General features: G+C 35.5%; 1 protein-coding gene across 8 annotated transcripts in view; it reads right to left on the bottom strand.

Annotated features, from left to right (window-relative positions):
* Positions 1–17,888, bottom strand: part of LOC108975488 — a 62,128-nt gene that overhangs the window by 18,542 nt on the left and 25,698 nt on the right. For 2 of the 8 annotated variants that reach the window (XM_018943986.1, XM_018943993.1), the window contains exons 1-4: positions 14,788–15,186; positions 7,250–7,444; positions 1,207–1,322; positions 877–1,087 (exon numbers count right to left, since the gene is read on the bottom strand). In XM_018943986.1, coding sequence (XP_018799531.1) covers positions 877–1,087; positions 1,207–1,322; positions 7,250–7,355 — 433 coding nt within the window. In that variant the 5' untranslated portion in view covers positions 7,356–7,444; positions 14,788–15,186. Of the gene's footprint in view, positions 1–876; positions 1,088–1,206; positions 1,323–7,249; positions 7,445–7,521; positions 7,649–7,795; positions 7,874–14,274; positions 14,461–14,724; positions 15,188–17,888 lie in introns of those variants that run through there. The other 6 variants (XM_018943989.1, XM_018943988.1, XM_018943991.1 and 3 more) reach the window with 6 other exon arrangements.

Genomic DNA, 17,888 nt, shown 5'->3' with positions numbered 1-17,888 from the left:
GAAGCAGAGGAAGAGGAAGACCTCCACTCCGTTGAAAGGACCAAGTGGAGAAGGACCTGGCTTCACTTGGAATATATAATTGGCGCCACGTAGCGAAAAGAAGAAACGACTGGCGCGCGGTTGTTAGCTTGGCTATAATCGCGTAAGCGGTGTCTGCGCCAATCAGGAAGGAGAAGTTGACAATAATTTATTTAACAAGAAATCTGATAGAGCTATTGATTATTTTATTAAAGCTTTATTAAATGCTTTTCTTGCGGCACAGATGTCCGAAGCTAATGTAGCGCACTGAGCATCGGTGGATGTGCCGTACGTTTTTAGAGCGGAAGAGGGGACAAAAAATTCAATATCTTTGGAATCGCATTAATGAATCAAAATTTTGTGGCAGATTATTAAAGGTAAACATTTTCCGCGTTGTGTCACAAACTTTTCAGTTTTTTAGCGTGATATAGAAAAATGTCAATTGTTTAACAAAAAACTATGTAAAATACTATTATTTAAACAGATGGACCATGAAAAAATAACTATATTATATACGAACATTTTTCTTTGATTTCTGAAAATTTCATTGATTTATCTTTAGCAGTTTATGAGAAAATAGTTTTACAATTTTATCATGGTCTAAATTTCAACCTTAAATAACTTTATCAAAAAAAGAAGAATTTTGACGAAATATTTATGACACGAGGTATGTGTCTTGTCCTTCACCTAATGAACTGCAAATTTTCAAAATCGGTGATTTTGCAAAATTTTCATTTAGCACTTGACGTGTATAAGAAAATCGTGTATCGTTTGACCGATGTATAAGAAAACGAGAAATCAAAATTGCCACAGTGAAGCAATTACATATATTGTATTTGAACAACAAAAATTACCTACCATTTACTTCCAGTGACACAGCTAAATTTATTTTCGGCTCTGTATTTACTTGACATTCATAAATTCCACTATCCCTTTTTTGTGCGTAATCGATTCTCAAGTCCCAATCATCACCGCCTGGCGGATGTAAGACGGAAAATCGTTGATCGCCAGTGTATGTATAAATGTTGGTAGTTAGAATATGAAGATCTCGTTTGCGCATCCATGAAACCTTAAAAATTAATATTTATACAAACAATTGTTAGTTAATCTATCTTCAATAATTAAATAAATCTGGGACTTCTTACAATATTTGTATTTATTTGGTTAAATGTTAAGTCATTCACATACCGTACGGTTGCCTTTGTTCCTAACACGGCATTTTAATATGGCGGGTTCGTCAGCGACTGTCGACACGTTTCGTGGGCTAATATCATCAAAATATGGACGCTCCATAGTTATGAAATCTGGAACAAATTTATTAAAAATATTAGTTACATTGGGCAATTAAAGATAAAATAGTTCTCATATTCGACGAGTTGGTCCTAGCAAATCGTGAGAACTCTGTTCTAATACAAAAGGTTCTTAATTCATTAGTTAGGTAATGTAAAGAAAGAAAATCTTGTACATGCATATTATGGCCGCAGAGTCTCTTGAAAGCTTGTTCAAAGCGCAATATCATGTTGTTCAATAAGATTTGTCATTTAATAAGAAAAACACAATTTTATGATTCAAAATAAACTTTATTATCTAGTACGATTTCCCAGAGCATTAATGCTTGCTCCAACGATCCTCCAATCAGTGAATCCCATCCCTAAAGTGAGAATCCGGAAGATATCCAATATATGCTTCAACAGCCATTATGACCTCTTCATTTTATGAAAAACGCTTGCCACGCATACATTTTTTAAGTTCTGGAAACAAATCGAAGTCGCTGGGGTCCACTAAATCTGGTGAATACGGTGGATGCTCCAACATTCGAAATTTAATTTATATATTTTAGCCATTGTAAAAATGCTCTTGTGACACGGTGCATCGTCCTGATGAAAAAGGATTTTTTCTTCTACAAACCGGATCTTTTTTCGCGGACTTTTTTCCTCCAACTGGTCCAAAAGATTGCAATAATATCCAGAATTAATTGTTTTACCAGTTTCAAGTAATCCAAAAACAAAATTCCTTTCGCATCCTAAAAAACTGATGCCATAACCTTCTTGGCCGATTGCCCGACACGAACTCAGTCCAGAGCCGAACAACCAGGCTCACACCACTCTTTAGCCTTTTGTTTTAATTCATGATCATGGTGATAGACCCAAGTCACATCCATTGTGAAAATCCACTTTATCCCTTTTAAAACGCTCCAAAGGTTGCTGAGACAGTCGCATTCGAATGTGTTATTGTTCCATTGTTAGCGAATGCGGCACCCATTATGCACACAGCTTTCTAAAACCAAAAATTTCATTTAAAGTAAGCTTCACATTGCCTAATGAAATGTGTAGAGCCTTTACTAAATCTCAATCAGTCAATCGACAATCTTCCATATTCTGTATTTTGGCCATAATTTCTGTTGTTAATGTGCTTTTTGGAGGTCCTTCACGGGGATCGTCTTTAAGGCTTGGTCGACCACATTTAAATTTATTTCTTTATTTATTTAAGTCTATGAACATTAATTCTTACAGACTAGTCGAGAAATTAGGATGCAAATTAGAACTCTAATAAAACTTAATTACAATTACATAGAGAGATAACTTAAAATAAAAAACAGAATTGAGGGTATTAATGAAAGATACCCTAGAGTGCGAAAAATCAAGAAGAACGTTTTCGGAAATCGAGTTAAACTCACGCATAGCACGCTTGAGAGGAGCATATTCAGCAATTAGTACTTTCTTTTTTGTAATAAAATGGGGAAATAGACCTGAGACAACGCTGAGGAGTATTGAAGTTAATTTTCCCTAATAAAGGGACAGTCCATATTCCCATTAATTACATTGAAAACAAATAAAAGGCAGAGAACAGACCGTCGATTATCTAGTAATTTAAGATGTAAAAGCAATAAACGAGATGTATGCGATGGTATGGGGTCGAAAAGTTTAGGTTGTTAAGGTAGGTAGTTAAGTTTAGGACGCAATTAGAAATATTGTAACTTGTAGATAAGATGTTACGTCCCCTACCATAAGAGATCTGAGAGCATTTATCGAGATTCAGAAAAAGCTTCGATTTCAGGCACCAATCATAAAAAGCATCAATATCACATTGAAGTTTGAATACATCTTGAGAGTTCTTGATTATTGCAAAAATGTTTAAGTCATCTGCATATAATAGAAAGTTAGCGAAAGAGAAGCAACGGGAAATGTCATTGATAAACAGCACAAAGAGAAGTGAACCCAAGACCTTGTTCCTTGTGGCACTCCCGAAGACGCAATGAATGAATCAGATGACACTCCATTGGCACTGACAACGCATCGCCTAGATATGATGCCTGCAGATATGATTCAATCCACTGCAAGAAGATCGAATGAAACCCTAAAGAAGATAGTTTTTTAATTAGAATATTGTGTGAAACTTTATCAAAGGCCATTAATTATTGATTTTACTCCAAAAAATAATTTGTTTTTAACAGAACACTCAAAAATTTTCGAAGCTGTAGAAAGTTTASAGATAGGCCTGTAATTGGAGACTACATCTTTTCTACCACCTTTAAGTATAGGGGTAATACGTGTCAATTTCTAGTCAGAAATAAAATTCCCAGAGGAGAGAGACTTATTGAAGATGAGCATGAGAGGATATACCAAGGTAGTACAATTTTTTATAAGTACAGGTGGAAGCCCATCCAAGTCCAATTTGGAGGAAGACTTAATATCACAAATAGCTTTGCCAATATCATCCTGTGAAAGACGCAGTGTGCCAAAATTTATGGAAGGGAAATTATTAGCTGAAAAAGTGGGACTATTACCAGGATCATCGTGGGTATAATTAGATTTGAAAAATTCAGCAAACAAGTTGGAGATTTCGCCAGGAGTGCATGCTTATCACCCCAGCGTAAAGCAGAAGGAATGAACACATTTTCCTAGATTTTACAAAGTTCCAAAGGACTTAGGGTTCGACTTAATTGTAGACCTCGTACTATTAATAAAACTTTTATGGAGAAACTTATCCAATTCATTAAACAGTTTTGTGTACTGCTGATAATGAACAAAGGAAACATGAGATTTAGTTGAAGAGAATTTTCTATAGTATTTGTCTCTAAGATTTTTTAAGCGTTTGAGGTTCTTGGTGTACCAAGGCAACTTATATGGTTGTATATGTTTGAGCGGGACATTATAATGACAAAAATCCTGAATGGATTTCTTAAAAATCGCGAAACTATTAGCTGTATCTAGTCCCGAAAGTAGATCATTACATTTAATCTCATCGAGGAGATTATTTAGTCGTTCAAAATCACAATATGCAAAATTAAAACCAGGCCCATCAGAAGGTTTAACAGGAGCGAAAAGATAAGTATTCACCTCAAATGCTAGCGGAGAATGATGAACGGTGGCTTTAGTAATTGTAGAGAATCCATCGAGAAACCTAAATTTTAAATTATCACTAAGAAACACTAAGTCTAGAAACCGATCCAGACTATTTGAATAAGAGTTGATTTGAATCAGATTGAGACTAAGCAAGCTATCGATGAGAACTAACTCCTGAGAAGACGATAAATTGGGACGATAAAAAGGGAATAAGAGCAGGACTATAGGAACAACTAGACCAGACGATATTGCTTAAATTAAAGTCACCCAGAACACAGATATTATTCTCTTTGACATTATTTAATACCAGCGAGGAAATATTATTTGCGTGCAACTTATACAACTCTCATTATCAAGCATAATTAAACGAGGACGATATTTGCGATGAACTGCTAGGAGAACACCACCCCCTCTTAAACAGCCAGTTTTTTCATGATCTCTGTCCTTACGGAAGACATAGTAGAGATTTGAGTTAAAATATTCATTATCAAAGTAACTAGAATTCAGCCAAGTCYCAGCAATAACGATAATATCGAAGTCCAAATGTGAAGCAAAGTTGCGAATAATATTTGATTTACACCTAATACCCGATAAATTTTGGTAGTACACCTTAAGACAAGACCCAGTTGAGGAATGTGCAGAAATCTCACGAGTAAAATGGTCATTAAAAGGCGCATCATCTAATCTACAGCACTGTTTGCYCTTCCCTTTGGAAAAAACTTGAAGAGACGCAACTTAATGCCAGAAGGCCACACTGAAGAAGAGAAAACGGCATTAAAAAAAGAGGGGGATACGCCTAACTTAAAATTTATATTCTTCAGATTATTAATATCAGTATCCTTCTTAATTAATTTATAACATAAAAGATGATCTTTCCCAACATTAACATGTTTAACAAAAAGCGATATAATATCTTCTTCAGTGACTGAGTTCTTAAAGGCAGACAAGTGAATGCATTTCTTAGGTATGACGACATCGAGACCACAATTGGCATTAACACCAACCACAGTTGAAGCAGCTGGAGATTTTTTGTTTTTAGTGTTCACATTTAACTTTAAACTTCCAATAGTAGTAATTGAAGTAGAAGAGTTCAGATTAACCGAGTCATCAAAGGCAGCTGATTGAGCAGCATTGACAGCGACAGAGGGGCGATCTGGTTTAGCAGCAACTGTTGTATTGTTTCTGCCTTTCGAGTGAGTGTTGATATTCCTAGCAACAGCGTCAGCAAATATATTAGTATAATTAACAGCATTGGGACAACTGCAGGTCGAGCCGCAGAAGCACAGTAATCCACGCCGACAGCAACGATGGACGGAGCTGTAGTTGTACTATTACCAGCAGCAATAGAAAAAGTGGAGCAACCAGCAGACGGAGCGGTGGTTGAAGCTGCAGAGAATGCTCTCAGTGTAGCGGGAGCGTGATACTTCACACTCACATTATCAGCAGAAACAGCAGTGTTAGACGGAGAAGCATTTRTATCAACAGCAGTCGCAGCAGTGAGAGTGGCGGAAGCAGTAGAGAGAGCATTCGAAGCTGGTGCAGAGAACTTGCCGTTATCGGTCAATTTCTTTTGTACAATGCAGATCTCTGATTTAAGTTCGTTAAGCATAACGATTAACGRATTTCTATCATCACATAATTGTTGTATTAAAGTGAGCGCCTTCGATTGTTCACTTCTCAGTGAACTTACTTCRAACACCAGAGAATTAAGCAACTCATTTACCTTATTTGGATTGTTAGGCTCCAACAAAGGTCCAGACAATTCGTTATTTGATTGTTCASCGTTTTGTTGTTGCGAATTTAAGATATCAGAACAATGAGCATTACGCACTGATGGCGACGCAGGCGGCGAACGGATAGAATTTCTCCGAGCTACCGCGCACACTTTTCAATAAAAAGCATTTTTGGATTTCAGCAAAAAATCCACATCTGCCTGTGATAAATTCATACACGTCAAGTGGAAGAATTGATTGCACTTATGGCAGCTGATCTTGGGCTGAGCGGAATCAACCCTATGACCGCAAACACACGGCATTAATATAGAATAAATAATAAAACGCGGAGCAGAGAAAAAATACGTCTGTTCACAGTGAAACACATTTGCAAACTATATGCAACTCATTTTCTACTGTTCTAATTGTAGGGGAGCAATTATTATACACTTTTTACATTCGTTGGTGACTTTGTTGTGGTACTGCACCTATAAAAATAAGAATTTTATCACTGCACGATATTAAATTTTTAAAAAAAAAAAAGTACTGTGACACGGCGACACCAAATGACTTTTAAAGAAAGAATGAGTTGACAGAAAGACAGAGAAAACAAAAACAAAAAATTGGGTTAGTAGCAACGCGCTTTCTTATCGAACGACAAAACTTATTGAACAACCTAATACACATTCACAAAAACAGAACCATAAAGACTCTTGTATATAATACATTCCTGGACATTTCTGGAGCATTTAATGCTTTCGTTTCTACAGAAGGTATTTTAAATAGTATTGAGCCAATATGTGTTGGTCGTAATATACAATGTTGGGTCAGAAGCCTCTAAATCTCTCGAAGAATAAGATAGAATGAAACCATCCTAGAATGACTGAGGAAGCCTATGATTGCACTCTACAGATAGTGGCATTAGCGGACGACATTGCTGAAATATGGAAGTATGAAAATATAATTTATTTTACGTGTATACTAGTTCAGTTATGACACAATTTCCGATGTGACGTCATACGCAAGTATGTAAAAATAATGATTTCTCTTGATATTTGATTCAACTTATGAACACATATATTACCTTTCCATCCTTATGTATAAATCACTTTATTTTGATAATTTATATATATGTAAACTTTACGTTGTTTAAAACTGAAATAAAATGCTCACCGTTCAAACTGCTCTGGGACGTAGATTGAATATGATTTAAATAAATGTGCAAAATCAGATACAAAAACGGTTGTAAACGAATATTATTTATTATTGCACTTATCATGCTGTCGTCTTCACCGTTTATTGATGATTTTTCGACACCAAATCCACATTTAGTCGATTATGTCCTTTAGAAACTGCAAGAATCAAACACTAATCATATTGATTATTAGTATAAACATATCTCAAATAAGAAAAACGTTAACATCAGTTACACCGAAACTACATACATATGCATGTATAATATCCTTCACAAATTCAAAAGATTTCTCCCAAGAATTTGGTTATGATCAGTCAGTTTGTATTGCAGATATATGCTACAGTGTTCCAATATCAACGGTTCCGACAAATAAGCAGCTTCATGAAAAAAAAAGAAAAGGAAATGATCGAAATTTCGCATCAATATCTCAAAAAGTGAGAGACTAATTCGCGCATATATGTACATACTGACAGAAGGACATGCCTAAATCGACTTAGATTAATTCATTTTTAACCGGTACGTACATATGTATGTATATATTTTACAGGGTCTCCCATGATTACTTCAGGGTATTACAATAATCGTGATCAACTTAATATATCCTGTTCAGGAAAAAAAATATATCAGTAAAGATTTATAATGATTTATAATATTGAATTATTTATTGGGGTAAAAAAATCATAGAAGTTATAACATTAATCAAATACTCTGTACTTTTATAGAAATATTTATATTTCCCTTACAATTCAACTTATAAAAGTGGGAAACGGCCACCTTCCTGAGGAGAGCATCTACTTGCATACCTTATATATGTCGCTGAGTTATATGATGCTACTTGTATATTTATGCACATAATGCCGACAATGCTGCCATTGGACAGAAAATCAATAATCGTGCTACTATTATTCTATGTACGTTTGTGATGTAGTGTCTTTTCTAATACATACAATATAGCCCTGACAGACGAGCAACATTAATGCGCCTTAAACAACGCTAATGCGCATTGAAACTTTATGGTGACAGACCACAGACTTGTGCATTTAGACAGCTGATAGTGAAATTTTTTTTATTTATAAATAATAAGATAAACTATTAATAGAAATTTTTTATTTTAGGAAAATCAATATAAATTTAACAAAACAACTTTTAACTACGTTAAAAGATAATAGAGTGAAATTAAAAGCAATAATTGATTGTAATGCGGATAAAGAGTGCGAAAAAGTTTAGAATATTGGAAAAATGGATATCAAATTGTGCGTTGTTTATTTTCTGCCATCTAAAAATATTAAAATTTGTTTTTGTTAATGTACTTGCACATAATTTAATTAGCAATATAGTATAAAACTGCTTACCTCTGATGCTGTAAACTCAAAGGAGCAGGCTTCAAGCGACATCTGTCAGAAAATAGCAAAAATCGGTCATTTTTGCGCAGTGTTGCCTACTCAAATTTGGTAAATTCAGCTAAATTCGTGAAATTCTTGTGCAAATAAATGTAAATTAAGCCTGCTAATGCATATTAGCACTGTCGTCTGTCAGGGCTATAAGCTCGCTAATGCATATTAGCACTGTCGTCTGTCAGGGCTATAAGCTCGCTAATGCATATTAGCACTGTCTTCTGTCCGGGCTATAATTTAACTTTTTTCCACTTTTTCAGTATGTGAAATAATGTGATGCTGAGTTAAATATATTTTTTCAAGCCTAAATAGCCTTGGTAGACGACAGACCTAATTTGCATTAGCAGGATTAATTTGCGTTATCTTGCGCATTTGATCAATGTTAATGCAAATTAGGAGTGCCTAAAAATTTGGTGCTTTTAGCTGTATACTCACAGTGTACAGCTATTTAGAATTTCGTGAACGAGTATGTAAACGTTTCCGTTCGTTCGAAACATCATTCAAAATAAAAAACAAATCGTAAAAGATAAATTTATGAAGATGTGAGCAAATTTTTTATTTTATTTTATATTTTATTAATAGAGAACAAATATTTTATTGCTAATTAAATTATTTGAAAGTATATTAACAAAAACAAGTTTTAATATATTTAGATGGCAGAAAATAAACAACGCACAGTTTGCTGTCCATTTTTGCAGCATTCTTAACTTTTTCGCGCACTTTTTTGAAGGCCCTTCTATCTAGGCGAAAGTTTGCCTTGAACCTATATTCATCCATTGCGGGGATATCGTGCTCCCAAAATTTACCACTTCGAACCTTAAAATACACAATTTTTGATTTCAATCCCCAGTTAAAATAGCGATTGTATTCCCGTCTCTTATGGCTGTGTTACAATCAAGTATAGTTTTTAATTGCACTTCATTATCTTTTAATTAACGTACTTAATAATAAACGAATTGTTTCGTTAAATTTATATTGATTTTCCCAAAATCCCAAAATTGTACTTTATGAATTTTTACTTAAAAATTTTTTTTTTTTTTAAATAAATAAACAAATTTCACAATCAGCTGTCTAAATGCACAATTCTGCCGTCTGCCATCATAAAATTTTAATGCGCATTAGCATAATGCCCATTAATTTTTCTCGTTTTTATATTTTCTTATGCCACACACATATACACATAATTTATTCACATCTTGGAAAATATTTATGAAATGCAGTAGATTGTTACACTAAGATTGTATGCTTCTTAGGCACACTTGGACAATTCGTATACCAAACAAGACTGGGAACCAGGGAAGTCCGCTTTCATGACTTTCTCTAGGGGTTCTCCTGTAGAGGGTGTCCAAGCATCATCTGTTGTCGTTCAATAGGATATTTTATACTTTAGAATCATATCGCTCTGTATGCAACTGTATCCCCCCGATACTGCGAAAGAATTGTAATACAAAGAATGCTCTAAGAAAAATAGCGTATCATCATTTTCGCCTTCCATTATGCTTTAAGTTTTCTGTAATCCGATATGTAAACGTCTAATTCGTATATACGAATTTTATGTCTCTGTATCGCACTACGCAAAAAAGACTGAGATGGTTGACGCTTTGGAAGAAACATACGTCCCTAATTGCTGCAAAAAGCGATCGAACAATAGGCCTCTCGGCTGGAATTTATTCAAGTCATCATTTGCAAAAAATCTCTTTAAAAACGTAAACCTAATTTTTATAATAAAGGTAAAGACTTGGCCATCGTATACATATATTACGCTGCATATATGGGTTTTTAAAAAATCAAGGCTTACCACCAAAAAATTATAATATTTCGTATTCTTTGCAAAAACAATGGTTTTGTGTAGCTAACGTTTAACTGTTCTTTAACATCTGCAAAAATTATAATTTTTTTCAGGTTTCCACTTACTTTGAATTCAACGTGATTCAGTCCGTTAAAAATATTTTTTCGTTCGTTTGGTACTATTGCGTTTGGTTTTATCAGCGTAATATGAAGTTCTAAAGTCATCGCTTTGAACTACAACAAAAATGAAATTTAGAATCGAGTAATACGTTAATACAAGTACAACGTATTGCACGAAATCAGTACTAGGGACTTACGTGAAATTTCTACAATAAAGCAGGACCTCAACTAATGATCAATGACTCAAAAGCGAAGCATTCTACAATGGCGTAGAAGTTTCATTCCAGATTCTACGAGGCAAATTTTTTATATAGTGATTGCAAGCTAAAGGAAATACTTGAAAAAATTTGTCATCTAACGAAATGTTTTAAAATTAATAGTTTTTCCCTCGAAGCATATAACGGTATTTATTGGAAATTGTTTTCCAAAAACTATACGTTCTACCTGAAGAAGCATCTGCACCAGGTAGAAAGAATACTAAAGAAAGCAAGTTGTTATTTCGATCATCGAACCCCCTTTGGATTGGCAAGCAACGAGTTAATATAAGCATCATTTTTAGAACAACATTTCCACCTCGGTTTGAAGAAAAACCCGTGCAATAGTTAGAGCCTTCTTAAGACCTGTTCATGTCTGGCGAACACGTTACGTGGCCCCATGCTGCCAATGCACACAAAGAACCTCTGATGACATAGTATCAGTTGGACGGAATTCTTGCTCTGATTGATATCATTTCCCGACGTGTTCCGGTGATTGAAGAGTTATTCGTTGCCCCTCGTCGAAGTATCGTGTCATCGATGGCGATATCGAATATTTCCTAAAATTTCAAGACGTAGTTATCCGTTAAGGCAATTTTAAGTTCAAAATATTTAACTTATACAGCCACCCACTTGTTTTCCAACATGATAATACCCGAACATAGGTGCGTTGTTTATGGTGCCGATTGGTACTGCGCGACTTTAACACGCATCATGATCTTTAGTAGTCAAACGATGGTAGGAGGATGGACCTGGCGGAACAGATAGACGATTCGACATTCTACATCATTTATGACGAAGGCTCCATCAGAATAGTAGCAATTCTAACAGCTCGCCTGATATCACCATCAGTGATGGAAGGCTCATAAAGAGCACAACCTGATGACCTTTGCAAACTTTCCCATCAGACCATCTATTAATCTCGACCGAAACATTCCCTGACTTTATTTCTGAGGAAAATTGCACCTACGTTAACTTCAACAAATCTAACTGCGTCAGCTTCGCATAATTCACTCAGAGCTCCTTCACCATTCTTGTGACGAACGTCAATTAAGACAGGTGATCGTTGCTGCTACTGCTCGCTACATTTCCCCTGTTAGAATTTAAAGGAAAATTTCCCAGAATACAGCTCCTCATACCAGATTTATTTCTGAAATCCATTAGCGGACCAAATAGGTGGAGCACCTGAAGTCATGTAATCTCTTCATCGGACTGAGAAAACTTTGTACTACTCTAAATTAACTGTCTGATCTTAAGAGTCCTGTCAATATATCACTCGACGTCCGTCTCTTCTCGTATCCGAAGAAGTGCGCGAACTAAAAGACTGTGAATCACTTGCTTTCCCCCACGAGGATGTTTATAGTGCCAACATCAAAACGAAAACATCTAAACACATCGGTCTTGACGGTATAAATATGTTCCCGATAACTCTCCTTTATCCGTTCGTAAAAACATTTGAGAACTGGCTACTAACGACTTGCACACACCTTCTAAGCTACACAGCTTCCGTAAAGTGCACAGATAGCTTGTGGTCTTAACCAGAACCCCCCTGTGAGAGGACTGCCTTCATAGCGTTGGAATTGTCAAAAGCTTTTGATACAGTCAACCATACATCGCTTGATAACATCAAACAAACCATGCTCTCGCCAGAATTGAAGAGGTGAACAATGAACTATGTGAGCGGTCGACAATCATCGATATTATTTTGATATGAATAATCTAAATTAATTACTACATTTCGAAGCTCTCGAAACCACCAGAAGGAGTTTCTGTTACCTTATGAATAGATGATTCTACAATAACGACGTCGGGCAATAGAATTGATGGCATGTGCTTATCGCCTATCTATACAAACTTTCTTCACTACAAGGATTCAAAAACCCTGAACTGTCAAATCCATAACCACTTTATATACAAACTGGACGAAGGAGTACAGACTAGAACTACACATTTCCGTTGATGATCCAAATTTCGACGATGAGCAACCAGACAGTTCTAGGTATCACATTCGTTAGTATCCACTCTTTCACTCTTCCTACAACAGCGATAACTGCCAAATTATAGAGCCGCAACAAAACCCTCAAGTTGATAGTTGGCATCAAAACATAGAAATCTTGGTCGGCCGGTCATAAACTACGTCGCATCGATAAATTCGCCGTGTAGTGAAACGCAGACGCCCATGTCAAAATACTGCACTCTAAACGATTAAAGATTCCTCTTGATGTGTCTGGTTGATCCTCTCAAAATAGTTTCTGATCGGACAACATTCCTCTAGTCCCCTGCTTCAGACATATGGAGAATATTTTTCCAATAGGTTTATGAACTATACCGATCAAATTTCGGACGCGACCAATTTCTGACATTCACTGAACACCATTTACAGTGGAGCTATTAACACATTCCTTGACTCCCCCCAGTGAATGGCGTAAGTGGAGTCCCAACACCACCTATTGCAGAAAAAGTACTCCGATTTGCGCCGTAAACGGGACTCTATCTAAACCCCTTAACGAGAATAGACACTAACAAACAAAACCTATGTCCGGCATGCAATGAGTCCCCGCATGACACTATTCGCCTATTTGTATGCCCAACTCTCATAACTCATCTCCCCTCTTAACCTGCAGAAGCAGCTCTTTTTCTGAGCTTATTGTTAAGTGATTTCGATGACAGTCAACTTATTACTTTCCTCCAAACAGTGCCTAGATAATCGTTACGACAGCAACAACAGCACCAAAAAATTTAACGTGTTTAGCATGACAACAATGGCATCACAAAAAACATTCATACTTGTTTAAAACCCGATGCGAATTAAATATTTTATAAATGGTAATTTTTGAAAAAATTTTAATTATCGATAAAAAAAAACTTGTTTAATATATAGTAATTAAAGGAATTTACGATTTAAAGTAATGAAGTTGTATACAATTCCGTTTAACTAATGATTTTTAGCACCACGTCCAAAGAAACTGTTGATTGGATGAAATAAATTACAAAATTTGGCAAGATATCTACACAACATTTATTGCCATTATCACCGATGAAAGACCTCAAAACTCTTTGTGAAAAAATAATTAACGCTGTATATTTAAAGTCCGTCACTGCTTAAAATCTGATTTTGGTTTATTTAAAAATAAAACTCAAAGTATTACTTTAAAATTATCACCTTTAAATACTAATTGTACTAAAATGTAAGAAGGTAAATGCATATTCTTCAAAAAATCTTAAAAATATATATTATTCACAAGTATTTTTGGTTTTTATAAATTCTACACCTGAGCTGCTACAACTTAAGATGAGTTCCATTTTGACGACAAGCGGGTGTACGTAATCGGAATGAACCTGGCTTTATAACTATATCAGTAAAATGATTAAAAAGTTGACAGAAGGGAAGATGTTATAAAATATAAAGAATTTATATTGGAACAAAATTTGAAACTTGTAAATTACCTAGATATACTGATATCTTAAAATTTAATTTGGAAGATTTTGATGTTTTGCATTTATTTGACGGTTACTGTTTTTGCTGCAAAGTGCGCCTGTTGGTATGTTTTAGTATAACAACCACTCAACATCCAAGCGGTTTTAGTTTACTTTCTATTTTTCTGATGCCACACATATAATTTATTCATACCGTCGAGAAAGATATTTACCAAATACAGTTTACTATTAAACTAAGAAGGTACGCTGCTGAGGCATACTTGGTGTATTCGTATACCAAACAAGATATACTTTTCAGTTTGTAATAAAATTATAAAGCACGATATTATACACTAAACTTTCCACCACGAAACAACCCCAAAACTACAAGTGCGTGTGTGAAAAAATGTATCAACTGCAATTGATATTAGCATACATCAGCTCCTTTATATATTAACTGTTGTTAAGTACTGCATATACCATAAATTTAATGAAATTGTTTCTTTCAATGCTTTTACTGCAATTTATTTCCTCATATGTTACCGTTGCTTTGTATTTAGTTGACCTTCGTTGCATTGTGTCCTTTGCATTGTGCATATCAATAGTCTTTCACACGTTACATTTTTTTCCCACGTACACATTATTTTCACAAATGATTGTACAATAACACTACATGTTTCAAGCTTTTAACAAAAATGTTTACAAAATCTCAATATTTAAATTTGAAAAAATAAAATGCTTCTTATCGCACAATCTACATAGTTGGCGTCGCCGCAGCAATTCGCGTTAAATGCTTTGAGAAGGGTAACAAGTAGGTGTATATACAACGTGTTATGGCAAACGATCCTAGAAAAATGGGGATTTGTGCGAACTTTATTAAATACCATTACATCACGAGTATGAGCCTGTATACGAAAAGTGACTAGAGATTATAACGGTGTTGCCACTAAATATTCGCTGGTTTGAAAAGAGAGAACTTGTCTGTTTAAAAATGTTAGAAGGTTATAAAATAATTTACGAAATTGAACTAAACCTACATACATATATCCGATATATATAAATGAGATATACATCCAAATTTCCTTAAAATTTTAATTAATTTCAAACAAAAATTAAACCATTCTCTAAACTTGGCTAATAATATGTGGTGCTGTGATTACAATTTTGTAATCGTCGTATCACCAACTATCGATTAATAACCCGGTTAATAACGCAACAGTGCTACCTGAGATTTCTGTTAAAGTTGCAATGAGTTTATTACCATTATGAACGCGAAAACCTGATGAGTTTCACGATATGTTTTCGTTAGTTTCCACGCTAATTCTTTGAATGTATTAGAATTCCGATAGCCGAGACTTGTTGCTATGTTTCTTGTTTGTTAATTCTTTGATTATTCCTATATACATATACAGTAAGTGATGTTATACAACCCACGATAACTTATCATATTTTAGTGGGCTAGAATAGCATAGAAAATGCCTTGAGGATAGCACCGCGAGCTAGAGTCTATTGCCGTCATTTAAAAATTATTACGATTAAATTTTTTTTATTAAAATGATGGTAACCGCAAGATGTTTGGGTTAGAACTTAATCAAAGAAACCGACTTTATATTATATTTGCCTGAAAGTGACATTATAGAGGGTCTTAAGACGCACGGCGTAACCTCTATATATAAGTTTAATAGAATAATTGATGGTGTATCTAARCCTACTGGCTCAATTCTCTTATCATTTGATAAATATCATCTTCCCGAAAAAATTGAAGTCGCATGGAGAATCCTTTCTGTCCGTCCATACATCCCAAATTCCATGAGATGCAAGTCGTGTCAAAAACTTGGTCATACAACAAAATACTGCAAAAATTTCCCAATGTGTAACAATTGCTACCTCCCTCCCCACTCCCCTACCGAATGTATAAGAACAATGTGCGCTAACTGCTCTGGAGAGCATCCGTCCTCCTCAAACGCTTGTCCAAAATTTCTACAAACTAAAGAAATACTACGTATTAAAACATTAGAAAAATGCAGCATGCACGAAGCAATACAAAAATACAATCCCGGCTCCCCTTAACCCTTCATCATTTGCCAATGTGTTAAAGCCTCCCGAATTCCACAAAAACGAAAAACCAAAATCAACTGCAGACTCAAACGAAAATAAGTCCCCTTCCAACCCCGCAAACTCCTCACTAACCATCAATAACAACTCATTACATACATACTCAGCCAAACCATCATCTTCCACAAAGAACATCTTGTCTCCACTTAACTCTCACACTGCTGACCTTTATCCGCAATTGATTTAACAAAAACCCAACAGCAACCAACGCAACCGTTGATAATCCACTCTCTCAAAATAATTGCAATATGTATCTTTCTGACTCTCCCAACTTAACAGACATACTCTCGCGCTCACTTTCCTCTCCCCTTCCTATCCCTCTTTCCTCTCATGTGTGGAACACAATGCTAGCGACAGACTGCAGCAGCACGACAGCGAACTGAAAATGGCGTTGTGAATCCTACTACAAGAACGTTTGTGAGAGGGCAGCAACATAACAATAGCCGGCATGTACACAAAACAACTCAGTTGTCCATTTTGCATGTAGACAACTTCGTTGTGGCCATACTAATACCTTGCACTTCAATGAAATTTTAATATTTTGTTCAAAGTGAAATTTTTAAGCAAAAAATAAGTAAATAGGTAAATAGGCGAGCATTGTATTCCACACATCAATCTCCAACTAATAAACACGATGACTCAATTACGCTTTCCCCACCTTCGCATCCAGCAGAAACTAATAATATTTGTAGCAATATACTTAACAAAACCAAATACCAGTTTTCTTTTCTCTTTTGTGCATATGTTTGTAGCTTTACAGTGGAATATAAACGGATATTACAATAATTTCATCGATCTTGAAATATTAATTAAATCACACAATCCCTCTGTAATTCTTTTAAACGAAACCCACCTCCCCTACATGGTCAACGCTCGCACCCCTTTGGCCTATGTTGGATACTTTCATAATTTGCCACATATTTTATCTAGTAAGCAAGGAATTGGTATCTTAGTGAAGAAAAATGTCCCGCACAAATGTTACCGTCTCCAGTCCCGCATCTCTTCCTTGGTATTAGAAATTCAATCGCCCAATACAATATCCATTGTCTGCGCCTACTCCTGATCAAGCATTTTCAACTACTGACTTTTATAGTATTTTTCCGTCAACTGATAGTCCTTTTATTTTGGCAGGCGATTTTAACGCCTGCAGCCCTATGTGGGGTTCCACTTCGCTGAATGCTAAGGGCCGTGTAATTGAAGATTCAATCCTTGCCTCCAACTCCTTTGTCCTTARTAACGGCTCCCCGACTCACTTCTCTACTCACAAATCCTTCACCCACCTTGACCTCACCATATGTTCGATTTCCCTTTCTACCAAATGCACTTGGCTAGTAATTGATGACCTCCAAGGCAGTGATCATATCCCCATTATTACCAGACTCCCTTCAAACCGTCTTTCTTCAACATTTCGCCCGAGGATGAAATACCAAACTGACTCTGCTGATTGGTTAAAGTTCCAAGATACGTGTCTACATGGTTGCAGCTCCTATCCCATTTCCCTCAACGTCAACGAAGAAGCGTCCCGCGTC

Source organism: Bactrocera latifrons, unplaced genomic scaffold (assembly GCF_001853355.1).
Source record: "Bactrocera latifrons isolate USDA-ARS-PBARC rearing strain unplaced genomic scaffold, ASM185335v1 scaffold_657, whole genome shotgun sequence".
In the NCBI taxonomy this organism is placed as follows: Eukaryota; Metazoa; Arthropoda; class Insecta; order Diptera; family Tephritidae; genus Bactrocera; species Bactrocera latifrons.
Note: the sequence above shows the minus strand (reverse complement) of the source record. Positions and strands in the feature narration are given on the sequence as shown.